This window comes from Bombina bombina, chromosome 6, assembly GCF_027579735.1.
Source record: "Bombina bombina isolate aBomBom1 chromosome 6, aBomBom1.pri, whole genome shotgun sequence".
Taxonomy (NCBI): Eukaryota; Metazoa; Chordata; class Amphibia; order Anura; family Bombinatoridae; genus Bombina; species Bombina bombina.
The window spans coordinates 409,424,055-409,440,871 of NC_069504.1; the positions used below are offsets into that span (position 1 = coordinate 409,424,055).

Consider the following 16,817-nt stretch of genomic DNA (forward strand, 5'->3'; position numbering starts at 1 on the left):
GAGAAAGGTTTTGCAAGCCGTGGTGCCTTCCATTTAGGTGACCTGATTTGCTCCCTCCCTTCATCCGTGTCCTAAAGCTTTGGTATTGGTTCCCACAAGTAAGGATGACGCCGTGGACCGGACACACCTATGTTGGAGAAAACAGAATTTATGTTTACCTGATAAATTACTTTCTCCAACGGTGTGTCCGGTCCACGGCCCGCCCTGGTTTTTTTAATCAGGTCTGATAATTTATTTTCTTTAACTACAGTCACCACGTTACCATATGGTTTCTCCTATGCAAATATTCCTCCTTAACGTCGGTCGAATGACTGGGGTAGGCGGAGCCTAGGAGGGATCATGTGACCAGCTTTGCTGGGCTCTTTGCCATTTCCTGTTGGGGAAGAGAATATCCCACAAGTAAGGATGACGCCGTGGACCGGACACACCGTTGGAGAAAGTAATTTATCAGGTAAACATAAATTCTGTTTTAGTTTTAGTCATAGTCTCTTGACTAAAATGTCATTTTGATTTAGTTTTAGTCATAGTCTTTTGACTAAAATGCTATTTTAGTTTTAGTCGTATTTTAGTCATCAGAATTTCTTTAGTTTTATACTCATTTTAGTCTAGTTTTAGTCGACAAAATTAACACTGCTATGAACCCCTAATCTGCTGTCCCTAACATCGCCGACACCCATATTATATTTATTAAACCCTAATCTGTCCCCCCCCCCCCCATGTCGCCGCCACCTACCTACACTTATTAACCCCTAATCTGCCGACCGGACATCGCCGCCACTATAATAAATGTATTAACCCCTAAACCGCCGCGCTCCCGCCTCGCAAACACTATAATAAATTTGATTAACCCCTAATCTGCCCTCCCTAACATCTCCGCCACCTACCTACAAATATTAACCCCTAATCTGCCGCCCCCAACGTCGCCGCTACAATAATAAAGTTATTAACCCCTAAACCTAAGTCTAACCCTAGCACCCCCCTAACTGAAATATAATTTAAATAAATCAAAATAAATTTACTATAATTAAAGGGACACTGTACCCAAATTTTTTCTTTTGTAATTCAGAAAGAGCATGCAATTTTAAGCAACTTTCTAATTTACTCCTATTATCAATTTTTCTTCGTTCTCTTGCTATCATTATTTGTAAAAGAAGGCATCTAAGCTTTTTTTTTTGGTTTCAGTACTCTGGACAGCACTTTTTTATTGGTGGATGAATTTATCCACCAATCAGCAAGGACAACACAGGTTGATCACCAAAAATGGGCCGGCATCTAAACTTACATTCTTGCATTTCAAAAAAAGATACCAAGAGAATGAAGAAAATTTGATAATAGGAGTAAATTAGAAAGTTGCTTAAAATTTCATGCTCAATCTGAATCACGAAAGAAAATTTTTTGGTACAGTGTCCCTTTAAATAAATTATTCCTATTTAAAAATAAATACTTACCTATAAAATAAATCCTAATATAGCTACAATATAACTAATAGTTACATTGTAGCTATTTTAGGATTTATATTTATTTTACAGGCAACTTTGTATTTATTTTAACTAGGTACAATAGCTATTAAATAGTTAATAACTATTTAATAGCTACCTAGTTAAAATAATTACAAAATTACCTGTAAAATAAATCCTAACCTAAGTTACAAATACACCTAACACTACACTATCAATAAATTAATTAAATAAATTACCTACAATTATCTAAACTAAAATACAATTAAATAAACTAAACTATAGTACAAAACCCCCCCACTAAATTATAAAAATAAATAAATATATATATATATATATATATATATATATATATATATATATACACATGTTTTCAGAAAAAATGGCAAAACCAGGTTTGCCCTGTGCAATGTCTTTAGTCCCTTAGCCACAAGTACATAAGGTGCAGTGTGTTATTCCCCTTTATTTTATAGCAAGCTTTATATGAACTACAAGTACAGGTTGCTAAATGCGGTTAGATACACTCTCACTCACCTCGCTCTTCATGTGGCAGCCTCACTTGGTCTGTCCTCCCGGATCTGACTCCTTTCAAAGCAGAAGGAAGAGGTCTTACCTGGTGTAGAGTGTCCGCTTGCAACCTCCACAGTCGCGGTTCCTGTTGTGTCCCAAATTTCACAGCTCGCCCGGTCACAGCTGCACCTGATGATGCCTTCCAATTTGGGATGTGATCCTGAGAGCAAACTCCTTCCTGTTTGCAAGTTACATGAAGTAGAAAAGAAGAGGCGGATCCATCCAATACTTCCAAAACACTGTGAATTTATTGTAGCAATTTTCTTTCACAAACAATTGTTGCAAAAAACTTCAGAGACACACACTTAAAACCATAGGAGCTGATGTGAGGTTCAGTTTCAGTCTTACATGTTTCGGCGGATCCTGACCGCCTTAAAGGGACAGTAAAGTCAAAACTAAACTTTTATGATTTAGATAGGGCATGCAATTTTAAACAACTTTCCAATTTACTTTTATCATCAAATTTGCTTTGTTCCCTTGGTGGTATTTTTGAAAAAGCTAAACCTAGCTAGGCTCAAACTGATTTATAAACAGTTGAAAACCGCCTCTTAGCTCAGAGCATTTTGAAAGTTTTTCACAGTTAGACTGTGCTAGTTCACATGTGTCATATAGATAACATTGTGCTCACTCCCGTGAAGTTATTTAGGAGTCTTCACTGATTGACTACACTGCATGTCAGTCAAAGGCACTTAGATAAGGAGGCTGTCTGCAAAGGCTTAGATACAAGGTAATCACAGAGGTAAAAAGTATATTAATATAACTGTGTTGGTTATGCAAAAACAGGGAATGGGTAATAAAGGGATTATCTATCTTTTTAAATAACAAAAATTTTGGTGTAGACTGTCCCTTTAATCATAGACCATCCAACAACTGTTTGTGAAAGAAAATTGCTACAATAAATTCACAATATATACACATGCTCTTATGCTCTTGATTACATTGTTTTTGTCCCTTTAATGAAAGTCTTAACTTTTCTTTCAGGCAATGTTGTTTTTGGGGAACCAATCACAGCCAGTCTTGGTACAGATGGAACACATTATTGGAGCAAGAACTGGGCTAAGGCTGCAGCATTTGTGACCTCACCTCCTCTGAGTCCAGATCCTACCACTCCTGACTACATTAACTCTCTACTGGCAAGGTATATTTGTGTGTATACATTTTATAAGCTATGAGGTGTAGTCTAATCCTTTTGAAAAAACTTACCTCATAAAATAAACATGAATCTGATTTAAGGGGCAGGAAACCAAACTTTCTATCTAATGACACGGTGAGTCCACGGATCATCTAATTTCTATTTGGAATATCACTCCTGCCCAGCAGGAGGCGGCAAAGAGCACCACAGCAATGCTGTTAAATATCACCTCCCTTCCCTCCAACCCCAGTCATTCTCTTTGCCTACGTTAAGAGTAAGGATGTGGTAAAGTAAAGGTAAAGTTTGAAAGAAGATTCTTCAAGCAAGATTTTGTTATTTTTCAGCAGTGCAAGTTTGTTCTGCTTTGTCCTGGGGTGTAGCCGTAGCCCATGTCAGTCTCTTCAGTAGAGTAGTGGAGGCTTTTAAGCAATGGGAACTTGTGGGGTACAATCCTCACTGGGCCTCCCATGTATTTTATGCTGCCCTAACTTTGAAAGCCTGAGTAAGATTACTCAGACTTTGATTTTTCTTCCACAGGTCCATGTGAGGGAACATGCCTTTCAAACCTAGTGAGCTGCCTTGCTGGCTGGCAGATTTCTGGAGGTAAGTGCTGATTTTATTTTTCTGGGACGTATGCAGGGAAATTTGGCACTTTATTATCGTTATGGGACACTAGACATTCTCATATAATTAGGGGATAATATAAAAGAAATGCAGTAATGGCAGGCACTGGGGCGAGGAGATAGAGGCTCATATATGGTGTGGTTTTCACTTCTCCTGGCAGCTTGACTTTAGAATATATTTTGCCGACCGGGAGGTTAATTCTGATACTCCCACGATGGGCAGGGCTGGCTAAGGCGGCAATTTGCTGTTGCACGCCTTTTCCCCTTCACTTCCTGTGATTCAGAGGGGTGTCAGCGTTATTGCAGCGCTGTTAATGTACCGGACTGCTTTTCACTGTGCTACGAGTCAAGTCCGGACTTCTTTTAGCTGGGATATACTATCCGTGTCAGCAGGGCAGGTAGGCACCTCAGCAAAGCTAAGCTGAGGTGTAGAGGTTGTCCGCAGTGTTTGTGAAAGGTTATTTATTTTCTTGCTGCAAAAATAAAAAAGTTACGTTTAAGATTTAAAGAGACAGTAATGCTTTTTTATGTATTAATTTCTATCTAAAATATAAGTTTATTTAATTATAATTTGTTCCATTGTGAGTTAAGGTGGACCAAGAGGCCCGGCAAAATGTTACTTGTTCCTTATGTTTTGATGCTAATGTGGAACCACCAATCCCTTTCTGTTCCTCATGTATTGAGAGAACTTTAAATTACAGGGATAGACTTTTTTCTGAGCCAACATTGTCTAAGGCGGATGCTGTTCAGGGGGTCTTCTGACAATGTTCAAGATATGCCGTAGCTTTCTCCTCAATTGTTCCAAATTTTATCTTCCACACATACAGTGCCCTGCGCTTCCTCTCAAGCTCCGCCTGGAGTTACGTTGCAAGACATCGCTTCCCTCATGTCATCTCCGGTATCTAATGCGTTGACTGCTTTTCCCATGCTGCAGGGAAAGCACAAGAGGAAATGTAAAGAATCAGTGAGTAAGGTTTCTGACGCAGTCGTGGCTATTCCGAGTGTTCCCTCCCAGAAGTCTGAGGAGGAAGATAATTCAGTGGCATCTGAGGGTGAAATCTCAGACAGTGTAATTCCTTCTTCTGATGCTGAAATTGTATCATTCAGGTTTAAGCTAGAACATTTCTGTTTGCTACTTAAAGAGGTTTCTCTTGTAAGATGTATCGAGTCCACGGATTCATCCATACTTGTGGGATATTCTCCTTCCTTACAGGAAGTGGCAAAGAGAGCACCCACAGCAGAGCTGTCTATATAGCTCCTCCCTTAGCTCCACCCCCCAGTCATTCTCTTTGCCTACTCTAAGTACTAGGAAGGGTAAAGTGAGTGTGGTGACAAAAATGTTAGTTTTACTATTCACTCTCTGGCAGAAAAGGGATGAAGATTTCTGCAAGGAGGATGATGATCTTAGCACTTTGTAACTAAGATCCACTGCTGTTCTCACAAGTGCTGAAGAGTACAGGAAAACTTCAGTTGGGGGAACGGTTTGCATGCTAAGCTGCATTGAGGTATGTTCAGTCTATTTTTTCTGGACAGACTGTGATAATTCTAGAAAAGGATGGCAATATCCCCATGAGGGAAGGGTAAGCTGTATTCAGACACTTAGTAGGAATCCCAGCTTGCATAAAGGGCTCATTAGTTACTGGTGACACTGATAGGAAAAAATGTTTTTTTTTTTTATTGCAAAAATAACGTTTTTTGAGGGACTTTAAGGGGTCATTGTGGTTTGTTTAAGGGTTATTAACCCACATGGCTAGTTTAGAAACACTTTGGTGTGTTTCTTTTAGGCCCCATAACATTGAGTGAGGTGGGAGGGGCCTATTTCCGCACCTCAGTTGCGCAGTTTCTTTTACTCAGAGACATCCAGCTGCTTCTCCAGAGGGTCCTGCTGTGTTTGAGGGCTTAAAAGAAGTTTCCCACAAATCTTTCCTAAAGGGCAGGTAGGCAAGGTGCTGAACGTTTTTTACCGGTTTTTGACATTTTGTACATTAAGGGGTTAATCGTTTATTTGTCTAGCTGTGCAAAATTACTAAGGCTTTATGATGCTACTGTAAAAATTTCGTAAAGTTTACTGCTTTTTTTTTTTTTTACACTGTTTTGCTGAGTTTGTGCATCTTTTTTTCTCTTAAAGGCACAGTACCGTTTTTTTTTCTAAGTTTTATTTGCTTTGATTAAAGTGTTTTCCAAGCTTGCTTGTTTCATTACTAGCCTGTTTAACATGACTGACATCAAGGAAAATCCTTGTTCAATGTGTTTAGAAGCCATTGTGGAACCCCCTCTTAGAATGTGTCCCACTTGCACTGATATGTCTATAAATTATGAAGAGCATATTTTAGCACTTAAAAATATAGCAATAGATGATTCTCAGACAGAAGGAAATGAGGGTTTGCCATCTAGCTCTCCCCAAGTGTCACAACCAGTAACGCCTGCACAAGTGACGCCAAGTACCTCTAGTGCGTCAAATTAATTTACTTTACAAGACATGGCCACAGTTATGAATACAACCCTCACAGAGGTTTTATCTAAACTGCCTGGTTTACAAAGAAAGTGTGACAGCTCTGGGTTAAGAACAAATGCTGAGCCGTCTGACGCTTTAGTAGCCGTATCCGATATACCCTCACAATGTTCTGAATTAGGGGTAAGGGATTTGTTATCTGAGGGAGAAATTTCTGATTCAGGAAAGACGCTCCCTCAGACAGATTCTGATATGAGGGCCTTTAAATTTAAGCTTGAACACCTCCGCTTATTGCTCAGGGAGGTATTAGCGACTCTAGATGATTGTGACCCTATAGTGGTCCCAGAGAAATTGTGTAAAATGGACAAATACTTAGAGGTTCCTGTTTACACTGATGTTTTTCCAGTCCCTAAGAGGATTGTGAATATTGTTACTAAGGAGTGGGATAGACCAGGTATTCCGTTCGCTCTCCCTCCTTTTTTTAAGAAAATGTTTCCCATATCTGACACCATGTGGGACTCGTGGCAGACGGTTCCTAAGGTGGAGGGAGCTATTTCTACTCTGGCTAAGCGTACAACTATACCTATCAAAGACAGTTGTGCTTTCAAAGATCCTATGGATAAAAAATTAGAGGGTCTCCTGAAGAAAATTTCTGTTCAACCTATTGCGTGCATTGTTCCTGTAACTACTGCAGCTGCTTTCTGGTTCGAGGCTCTAGAAGAGGCTCTTCAGATGGAGACTCCATTAGAGGATATTATGGATATAATTAAGGCCCTTAAGTTGGATAATTCTTTCATTACAGATGCCGCTTTCCAACTGGCTAAATTAGCGGCAAAGAATTCAGGTTTTGCCATTTTAGCACGCAGGGCGTTATGGCTTAAGTCCTGGTCTGCTGATGTGTCATCAAAATCTAAACTTTTGAACATCCCTTTCAAAGGAAAGACCCTATTCGGGCCTGAACGGAAATAGATTATTTCAGACATCACTGGAGGGAAAGGCCATGCCCTCCTTCAGGATAAAACAAATAAAATGAGGACCAAACAAAATAATTTTCGTTCCTTTCGGAACTTCAAGGGTGGTCCCGCTTCAGCTTCCCCTGCTGCAAAGCAAGAGGGGAATTTCTCCCAATCCAAGTCAGTCTGGAGACCTAACCAGGCTTGAAACAAGGGTAAACAGGCTAAGAAGCCTGCAGCTGCCTCTAAGACAGCATGAAGGGGTAGCCCCCGATCCGGGACCAGATCTAGTAGGGGGCAGACTCTCTCTCTTCGCTCAGGCTTGGGCAAGAGATGTTCACGATTCCTTTAGAAATTGTGTCCCAGGGATATCTTCTGGACTTCAAAGACTCCCCCCCCCACGGGGAGATTTCACGTTTCTCAATTGTCTGCAAACCAGACAAAGAGAGAGGCGTTCTTACGCTGTGTAGAAGACCTACATACCATGGGAGTAATCCGCCCAGTTCCAAAAGCGGGACAAGGGCTAGGGTTTTACTCAAACCTGTTTGTGATTCCCAAAAAAGAGGGAACTTTCAGACCAATCTTGGATCTCAAAATTCTAAACAAATTCCTCAGAGTACCATCATTCAAGATGGAGACTATTCAAACTATTCTATGCGTATCTACACATCCCTATTCACAGAGATCATCATCAATTCCTCAGATTCGCCTTTCTGGACAGGCATTACCAGTTTGTGGCCCTTCCCTTCGGGTTGGCCACGGCTCCCAGAATTTTCACAAAGGTGCTAGGGTCCCTTTTGGCGGTTCTAAGACCGCGGGGCATAGCAGTGGCGCCTTATCTAATCAGGAAATTGTTGTTCCTTCAAAGAAGGAACGTCTGTTGCACAATCTTGATGTGGTTCGTGCTTTAAAGTACTACTTAAAAGCAACTAAAGATTTCCGTCAAACATCTTCATTGTTTGTTGTTTATTCTGGTAAGCGGAGAGGTCAAAAGGCTACGGCTATCTCTCTTTCTTTTTGGCTTAAAAGTATCATCCGTTTGGCTTTTGAGACTGCTGGCCAGCAGCCTCCTGAAAGAATTACTGCTCATTCTACTAGAGCAGTGGCTTCCACATGGGCTTTTAAAAATGAGGCTTCTGTTGAACAGATTTGTAAGGCGGCGACTTGGTCTTCGCTTCATACTTTTTCCAAATTTTACAAATTCGATACTTTTTACTTTTTCGGAGGCTATTTTTGGGAGAATGGTTCTACAAGCAGTGGTGCCTTCCGTTTAAGGTACCTGTCTTGTCCCTCCCTTCATCCGTGTCCTAAAGCTTTGGTATTGGTATCCCACAAGTATGGATGAATCCGTGAACTCGATACATCTTACAAGAGAAAACATAATTTATGCTTACCTGATAAATTTATTTCTCTTGTGATGTATCGAGTCCACGGCCCGCCCTGTTTATTTAAGACAGGTAGTATATTTTTATTTAAAAAACTTTAGTCACCTCTGCACCCTATAGTTTCTCCTTTTTCTTCATAGCCTTCGGTCGAATGACTGGGGGGTGGAGCTAAGGGAGGAGCTATATAGACAGCTCTGTTGTCGGTGTTCTCTTTGCCACTTCCTGTAAGGAAGGAGAATATCCCACAAGTATGGATGAATCCGTGGACTCGATACATCACAAGAGAAATAAATTTATCAGGTAAGCATAAATTATGTTTTTGGCTACCTTGGACGATCCCGACACTGCGGTCATAGTCAATCGTAAGAAGTCTAGCAAGCTAAACAAGTATTTTGATGTACCTTTTATGGTGGAGGTTTTCCCTGTACCAGAACGGGCTACAGAGATCATTGTTTAGGAATGGGAGAGACCGGGTATTCCTTTTTCTCTATCTCCTATCTTTAAATCTTGGCAGACAGTCCCCAAGGTGGAAAGGGCAATTTCCCCCTTAGGAAAGAGAACCCCTATTCCCATAGTTGTTCCTTTAAAGATCCTATGGATAAGAAGTTGGAGGGATTGCTCAAAAGATGTATGTTCACCAGGGGTTACAATGGCAACCTGCAGTGTGTATTGCTACTGTCAATTCTTTTATTACGGATGCTTCCCTACAGTTTATTAAGCTAGGAGAAAAAATTTCTGGGTTTGCCATACTGGCCTGCAGAGCTTTATGGTTGAAATCCTGGTCTGCGGACGTGTAGTCTAAGTCTAAACTTTTGGCGATTCCCTACAAGGGTAAGACCTTGTTTGGGCCGGGCCTGGCTGAAATTATTTCTGACATTACGGGAGGAAAGGGTCATTTCCTCCCTCAGGATAAGAGGAATAAGCAGAAGGGACGTCAGAGTAATTTTTGTTCCTTTCAAAACTTCAAGGGTAAGCCTTCCTCTCCCTCTACAAAGCAGGAACAGTCTAAGCCTTCCTGGAAGTCCAACCAGTCGTGGAACAAGGGGAAGCAATCTAAGAAGCCCGCTAATGACTCAGTCAGCATGAAGGGTCTGCCCCCCGATTCGGGACCGGATCTTGTGGGGGGCAGACTTTCCTTCTTCGCTTAGGCTTGGGTTCGGGATGTTCAGGATCCCTGGGCGGTGGACATCAGGTCCCAGGGATACAAACTAGAGTTCAAAATTTTTCCTCCCAGGGGCAGGTTTCTGCTTTCAAGATTATCTGTAGACCAGATAAAAAGAGAGGCGTTCTTACACTGTGTTCAAGACCTTTCCGACCTGGGAGTGATAGTTCCTGTTCCAAGGCAGGAACAGGGTCTGGGATTTTACTCCAATCTGTTTGTGGTTCCCAAGAAAGAGGGAACTTTCAAACATGTCTAAACATGTTCCTCAGAGTATCGTCCTTCAAGATGGAAACTATTCGTTCAATTCTTCCCTTGGTTCAAGAGGGTCAATTCATGACAACAGTAGATTTAAAGGATGCTTACCTGCATGTTTCCATCCACAGGGATCATCACAAGTTTCTGAGGTTCGCTTTTCTAGACAAACACTTTCAGTTTGTGGCTCTTCCATTCGACCTTGCCACAGCTCCCAGAATTTTTTCAATGGTCCTGGGATCCATGTTAGCGGTGCTCCAGTTGTGGGGCATTGCAGTGGCTCCTTATCTGGACGACATTATGGTTCAGGCGTCATCCTTTCAACAAGCGAACTCCCACACGGAGATGTTGTTATCCTTCCTGCGCTCTCACGGATGGAAGCTGAATTTGGAAACGAGTTCCTTAATTCTAGCTACAAGAGTAGTGTTCTTGTGAACCACAATAGATTCCCTATGGATGAAAATTTTTCTGACAGAGGTCAGAAAATCAAAGATCTTCGATTCTTGTCTGGCGCTTCAGTCCTCTCCTCGGCCGTCAGTGGCTCAATGTATGGAGGTGATCGGTCTGATGGTAGCTGCCATAGACATCATTCCGTTTGCCCGTTTCCACCTCAGATCTCTGCAGTTATGCATGCTCAGATAGTGGAACAGGGATTATACGGATCTGTCTCTGCGATTACATCTGGATCAGGAGGCAAGAGATTCTCTTCTTTGGTGGTTGTCTCAGGAACATCTCTCTCAGGGAACCTGCTTCCGCAGAACCTCCTGGGTAATTGTGACAACGGACGCCAGCCTGCTTGGATGGGGAGCAGTCTGGGGCTCTCTAAAGGCTCAGGGGACATGGACTCGGGAGGAGTCTGTTCTCCCCATAAACATTCTGGAGCTGAGGGCAATATTCAGTGCTCTTCTTGCCTGGCCTCAGTTAGCTTCAGCCCGGTTTATCAACATATCTTCAGAGGCTTACATCAACCATCAGGGAGGAACTCAGAGTTCCTTGGCCATGACAGAGGTAGCCAAGATTATTCAGTGGGCAGAGACCCACAACTGCTGTCTATCTGCGATCCACATTCCAGGAGTGGACCATTGGGAAGCGGATTTTCTTAGTAGACAGACTTTTCACCTGGGGGAGTGGGAACTCCATCCGGAGGTGTTTTCCAGCTTGATTCTCAAATGGGGACAGCCGGAACAGGATCTCATGGCATCTCGTCAGAATGCCAAGCTCCCGAGGTACGGGTCGAGGGATCCTCAGGCTGTACTAATAGATGTTCTAGCGGTCCCTTGGAATTTCAGTCTAGCATACCTATTTCCTCTGTTCGCTCTTCTTCCTCGGGTCATTGCTCAAATCAAACAGGAGAGGGCGTCGGTGATCCTCATTGCACTGGCGTGGCCTCGCAGGATCTGGTATGCAGACCTAGTGGAGATGTCATCTCTTCCACCTTGGAGACTTCCACTGAGGAAGGACCTTCTACTTCAAGGACCCTTCCTTCATCCGAATCTCATTTCTCTGAAACTGACTGCTTGGAGATTGAACGCTTAATCTTATCTAAACGGGGATTTTCTGAGTCGGTCATTGAGACCATGATTCAGGCTCGTAAGCCTGTTACCAGGAAGATTTACTACAAGATATGGCGTAAATATCTGTATTGGTGTGAATCCAGAGGCTACTCTTGGAGTAGAGTTCGGATTCCTAGAATTCTGTCTTTTCTCTAAGAGGGTTTGGAGAAGGGTTTATCGGCAAGTTCTTTGAATGGTCAAATATCTGCCTTGTCTGTTTTGTTACATAAGCACCTGGCGGATGTACCAGACATGCAATCGTTCTGTCAGGCCTTGGTCAGAATCAGACCTGTGTTCAAACCTGTTACTCCTCCCTGGAGTCTTAACCTTGTTCTTAAGGTTCTTCAGCAGGCTCCGTTTGAGCCTATGCATTCCTTAGATATTAGAAATGTTATCTTGGAAGGTTTTGTTTCTTGTTGCTATTTCATCTGCTTGTAGAGTCTAAGAGCTCTCGACGTTTCAGTATGTGTCTCCTTACCATATTTTCCATTCAGATAAGGTAGTTTTGTGAACTAAGTTAGGGTTTCTCTCTAAGGTGGTTTCGGATAGGAACATTAATCAGGAGATTGTTGTTCCTTCTTAGTGTCCTAACCCTTCTTCTCATTAGGAACGTCTGTTGCACAACCTAGACGTGGTGCGTGCATTAAAATTCTATTTACAGGCGAGTAAGGATTTTCGCCTTTCTTCTGCTCTGTTTGTGGTTTTCTCTGGGAAACGTAAGGGGCAGAAAGCTACGGCTACTTTTTTTTCTTCGTGGCTGAGGAGTATCATTTGCTTGGCCTATGAAACTGCTGGTCAGCAGCCTCCAGAGAGGCTCACGGCTCATTCTACGAGGGCTGTTTCTTCTTCCTGGGGATTAAAAAATTAAGCTTCTGTGGAACAGATTTGCAAGGCTGCAACTTGGTCCACTCTTCACACTTTTTCAAAATTTTATAAATTTGATACTTTTGCCTCGGCTGAGGCTTCTTTTGGGAGAAAGGTTCTTCAAGCAGTGGTGCCTTCTGTTTAGGTTCCCTGTCTTGTCCCTCCCTTAATCATCTGTGTCCTCTAGCTTGGATATTGATTCCCAATAGTAATTAGATGATCCGTGGACTCACCGTGTCATTAGAAAGAAAACAAATTTATGCTTACCTGATAAATTTGTTTCTTTCTTGACACGGTGAGTCCACGGCCCACCCTGTTTTTTTTTTTGTCGTATTATAAACCTCTGGCACCTCTGCACCTTGTTGCTTCCTTTCTCTCCCTTTACTTTGGTCAAATGACTGGGGTTGGAGGGAAGGGAGGTGATATTTAACAGCTTTGCTGTGGTGCTCTTTGCCGCCTCCTGCTGGGCAGGAGTGATATTGCCAATAGTAATTAGACGATCCGTGGACTCACTGTGTCAAGAAAGAAACAAATTTATCAGGTTAGCATAAATTTCGTTTTTTTCTTTCCTAAGATATGATGAGTTCACGACATCCTCAATTACTGTTGGGAATATCAGTCCTGGCCAGCAGGATGAGTCAGAGAGCACCACAGCGAAGCTGTTAAGCATCACTTCCCTTTCCACAAACCCCTGTCATTCTCTTTGCCTTGGTGCATGGAGGAGGGGACGTTTTGGTGTCTGAAGAAAATTGAATTTCCTTTGCTTCACGCAAGATTTTTGGGTCTAGCCGTACTCCACGTTAATCTCTTCAGTAGAGTAGTGGTGGCTTTAAAGCAGTTAGGAACTTGTGAGATGGGCCTCACTGCTTTTTCCTAACATTTTGCTGCCCTTGTATAGAAAGCCAGAGTAGGTTTACTCTGTTCTTTCTTTTTTACACAGGTCTCTGTAAGGAGTGGCTTCCTTTCATACAGGGTGAGCTGTCCTCCTGCCGGACAGCTAGATGTGCAGGTAAGTGCCTTTTGTCTTCTATGGCTAGGAGGCTGGCACTGAAGAGGTTAACCTTTAAGTCTGCAACTACTTGGTACTAGAATCCTGTGTAAAGGATTATTTATGGCAGTAAGCAGGCACTTTGTGTTTGTAATATGGAGACGGGTTAACCTCCTTTATGGAAAGAAGGAGTTAACTATTTACTTTGGCTCATGAGTTTATGCAGAAAATGCAACAGAATGTTTATTTGTTAAAATTCACTTAGTTCTGTCAGAAAGGAACAACGTGTTTTTGGGGCACTTTGAATTATCGCAAATGAGATCTTTAAGCTGACTTAGCTAGCTGCTACAGTAAACGGCTTCATTTTGTTTCACTCCTTTTTCCGGCTTGAAGTGCGCACTTTAGAATAGTGGCGCATCTTCACATGTGTTCTGCTCTTTGAAGACATACGGAGCGGTTGCATCTGCTCCTCTGGCAGAGTTCCTTGCACTCGATCGCTACAAAGGGGCAGGTAGGAACCTCAGTCACAGGGGTACTTAATTTGCCATATTTTGCTAATTTCTTGGCTTATAAAGGGCAAAATATTAGCGTGACTTTCTTAAGTCTTAAGATAAAACCTTAACTCTGCATAGATTTTACCGCCATTTTTATTTAAAGGGGCAGTACCTTAATAAACAATTTATTTTTTATGTTTGTTTATTTTATTAAAAAGTTTTTTCTGCATAATGTATCAGGATCCTGATCCTATGGACAGGTGTATCCTTTGTTTGGATAGTCAAGTTGTGCCACCCTTGTAATTTTGTTCCTCGTGCCTAGAGATAAACTTTTTGTCTCTGATCCAAATGTCTCTCAGGATTATGTTCAGGCATTGCCACAGCTTTCTCCTCAGCCGTCCCAGGCCTTAATGGCATCAAATGCAGTGCCCTGCGGTTCGTCTCAATTGCCTGGAGGAGTTTATTTGCAAGCAGAAATTGCTGCCCAGGTATCTTCTCCGGTATCTGCGGCATTAGCTGCCATTCCCATGGTGCCATTCCCATACAGGGAAAACGCAAGAAGATATTTAGAGAGTCAGATAGTAAGGTTTCTGCTCCAGCTTCTGCTACCTAAATTGCTCTCCCTCATAAATCTGATAAGGAGGATACGTCGGTAGTTTCTGAGGGTGAAATCTCAGATTCGGACAGTATAATTCCTTCTTCTGATGCTGAAGTTGTATCCTTCAGATTTAAACTTGAACACCTTCGTATACTATTAAAGGATGTTTCGGCTACCTTGGACGATTCCGATACTACATTTCCTATTGAGGATAGCTGCTCTTTTAAGGATCCAATGAATAAAAAGCTGGAGGCTTATTTGAAAATGGCAACCTGCAGTGTGTATTGCCACTGTGACAAGTGCGGCAGCCTACTGGTTCAACGCATTTTCTGATTCTCTTCAGGTGGAAACCTTAGAAGAGATCTAAGACAGGATTAAAGCTCTTAAATTAGCTAATTCCTTTATTCCTGACGTTTCCATGCAGGTTATTAAATTGGGAGCCAAGATCTCTGGCTTTGCTGTGCTAGCGCGCAGAGCATTGTGGCTGAAGTCTTGGTCAGTCTGATGTTTCCTCTATGTCTCTAAATTTCTGACGATTCCTTATAAGGGTAAAACCTTGTTTGGACCTGGTCTAACAGAAATTATTTCTGATATTAGGTAAAGGGTCTTTTCTTCCATAAAACAAGAAGAACAGACCTAAGGGTTGTCAGAGTAATTTTCGTTCCTTTCGTAATTTCAGAGGGAAGTCCTCTTCCAAACAGGAACAGTCCAAGTCTTCTTGGAAACCTAATCAATCTTGGAGCAAGGGGAAGCAATCAAAGAAACCCGCAGCTGAGTCTAAATCAGCATAAGCTGAGTCTAAATCAGCATGATCGGATCGGATCAAGTGGGGGGCAGACTTTCTCAGTTTTATCAAGCATGGATAGAGGATGTCCCAGATCCTTGGGCCGTGGACATAGGATCTCAGGGTACAAATTAGAATTCAAGACTTTTCCTCCAAGGGGCAGGTTCCACCTCTCAAGATTATCTGCAGACCAGATAAAAAGAGAGGTGTTATTGAAATGTGTACAGGATCTTTCCTTCTTGGGAGTGATAGTTCCAGTTCCTTTGAGGTAACAGGCTCTGGGATTCTATTCCAATCTGTTTGTGGTTCCCAAAAAAGAGGGAACTTTTCGTCCTATTCTAGACCTTAAGTGTTTAAAATGTTTCTCAGAGTACCGTCCTTCAAGATGGAAACTATTCATTCCATTCTTCCTTTAGGGTCAGTTCAAGACGACCATAGACCTGAAGGATGCATATCTTCATTTTCCCATTCACAGGGATCATCACAAGTTCCTTAGATTCGCCTTTCTAGACAAACACTTTCAGTTTGTGGCTCTTCCATTTGGCCTTGCCACAGCTCCCAGAATTTTCTCAAAGGTTCTGGGGGCTCTCTTGGCAGTGATCAAGTCTCGGAGAATTGCGTTAGCGCCATACCTAGACGATATATTGGTTCAGGCTCCAACTTTTCAACAAGCAAAATCGAATAAAGATCTTGTTGTCTTTCTACGTTCCCATCGATGGATAGTGAATCAGGAAAAGAAGGGTAGTTTTCTTAGGGATGATAATAGATTCCCTATCTATGAAAATTTTCCTGACGGAGGTCAGACAATCCTAGATCCTTTCCGCTTACCTCTCTCTGCAGTCTACTATTCGGCCTTCAGTGGCTCAATGTATGGAGGTAATTGGTCTGATGGTCGCTTCCATGGACATCATTCCCTTTGCTCGATTTCATTTGAGAGCTCTGCAGTTACGCATGCTCAAACAATGGAACGGGGACCATTCGGATCAGTCTCATATGATAGATCTAGATCAGTCGACAAGAGACTCTCTCTTGTGGTGACTTTCTCAGGAGCATCTGTCTCGGGCACATGCTTCTGGAGACCTTCCTGGGTGATTGTAGCCACGGACGTCAGGCTGCTGGGCTGGGGAGCAGTCTGGGACTCGTTAAAGGATTTCGTAGTTCCTTAGCCATGAAGGAGGTTATTCGGATTGTTCAGTGGACGGAAGCCCTCAATTGCTGCCTTTCTGCCATCCACATTCCAGGCATGGACAAGTGGGAAGTGGACTTCCTGAGCAGACAGACATTTCATCCCGGGCAGTGGGCACTCCGTCCGGAGGTGTTCTCCAGGTTAACCCTCAAGTGGGGGGGTGCCGGAGTTGGATCTAATGGCGTCTTGGCAGAACGCCAAGCTTCCAAGGTACGTTTCAATGTCGAGAGATTGACAGGCCACCCCTGATAGATGCTCTGGTGGACCCTTGGGATTACAGGCTGGCATATCTGTTTCCTCCGTTTGCTCTACTTCCATGAGTCATTGCTCGTATCAAATAGGAGAGAGCGTCAGTAATTCTAAT

At 42.5% G+C, this 16,817-nt stretch overlaps 1 protein-coding gene across 2 annotated transcripts in view; it reads left to right on the forward strand.

Moving 5' to 3' along the window:
- DPYSL3 (dihydropyrimidinase like 3) overlaps window positions 1-16,817 on the forward strand; it is a 609,221-nt gene that overhangs the window by 507,889 nt on the left and 84,515 nt on the right. For both annotated transcript variants that reach the window (XM_053717144.1, XM_053717145.1), the window contains exon 9: window positions 3,009-3,165. In XM_053717144.1, the coding sequence (XP_053573119.1) occupies window positions 3,009-3,165 (157 nt within the window). The remainder of the gene's footprint in view (window positions 1-3,008; window positions 3,166-16,817) is intronic.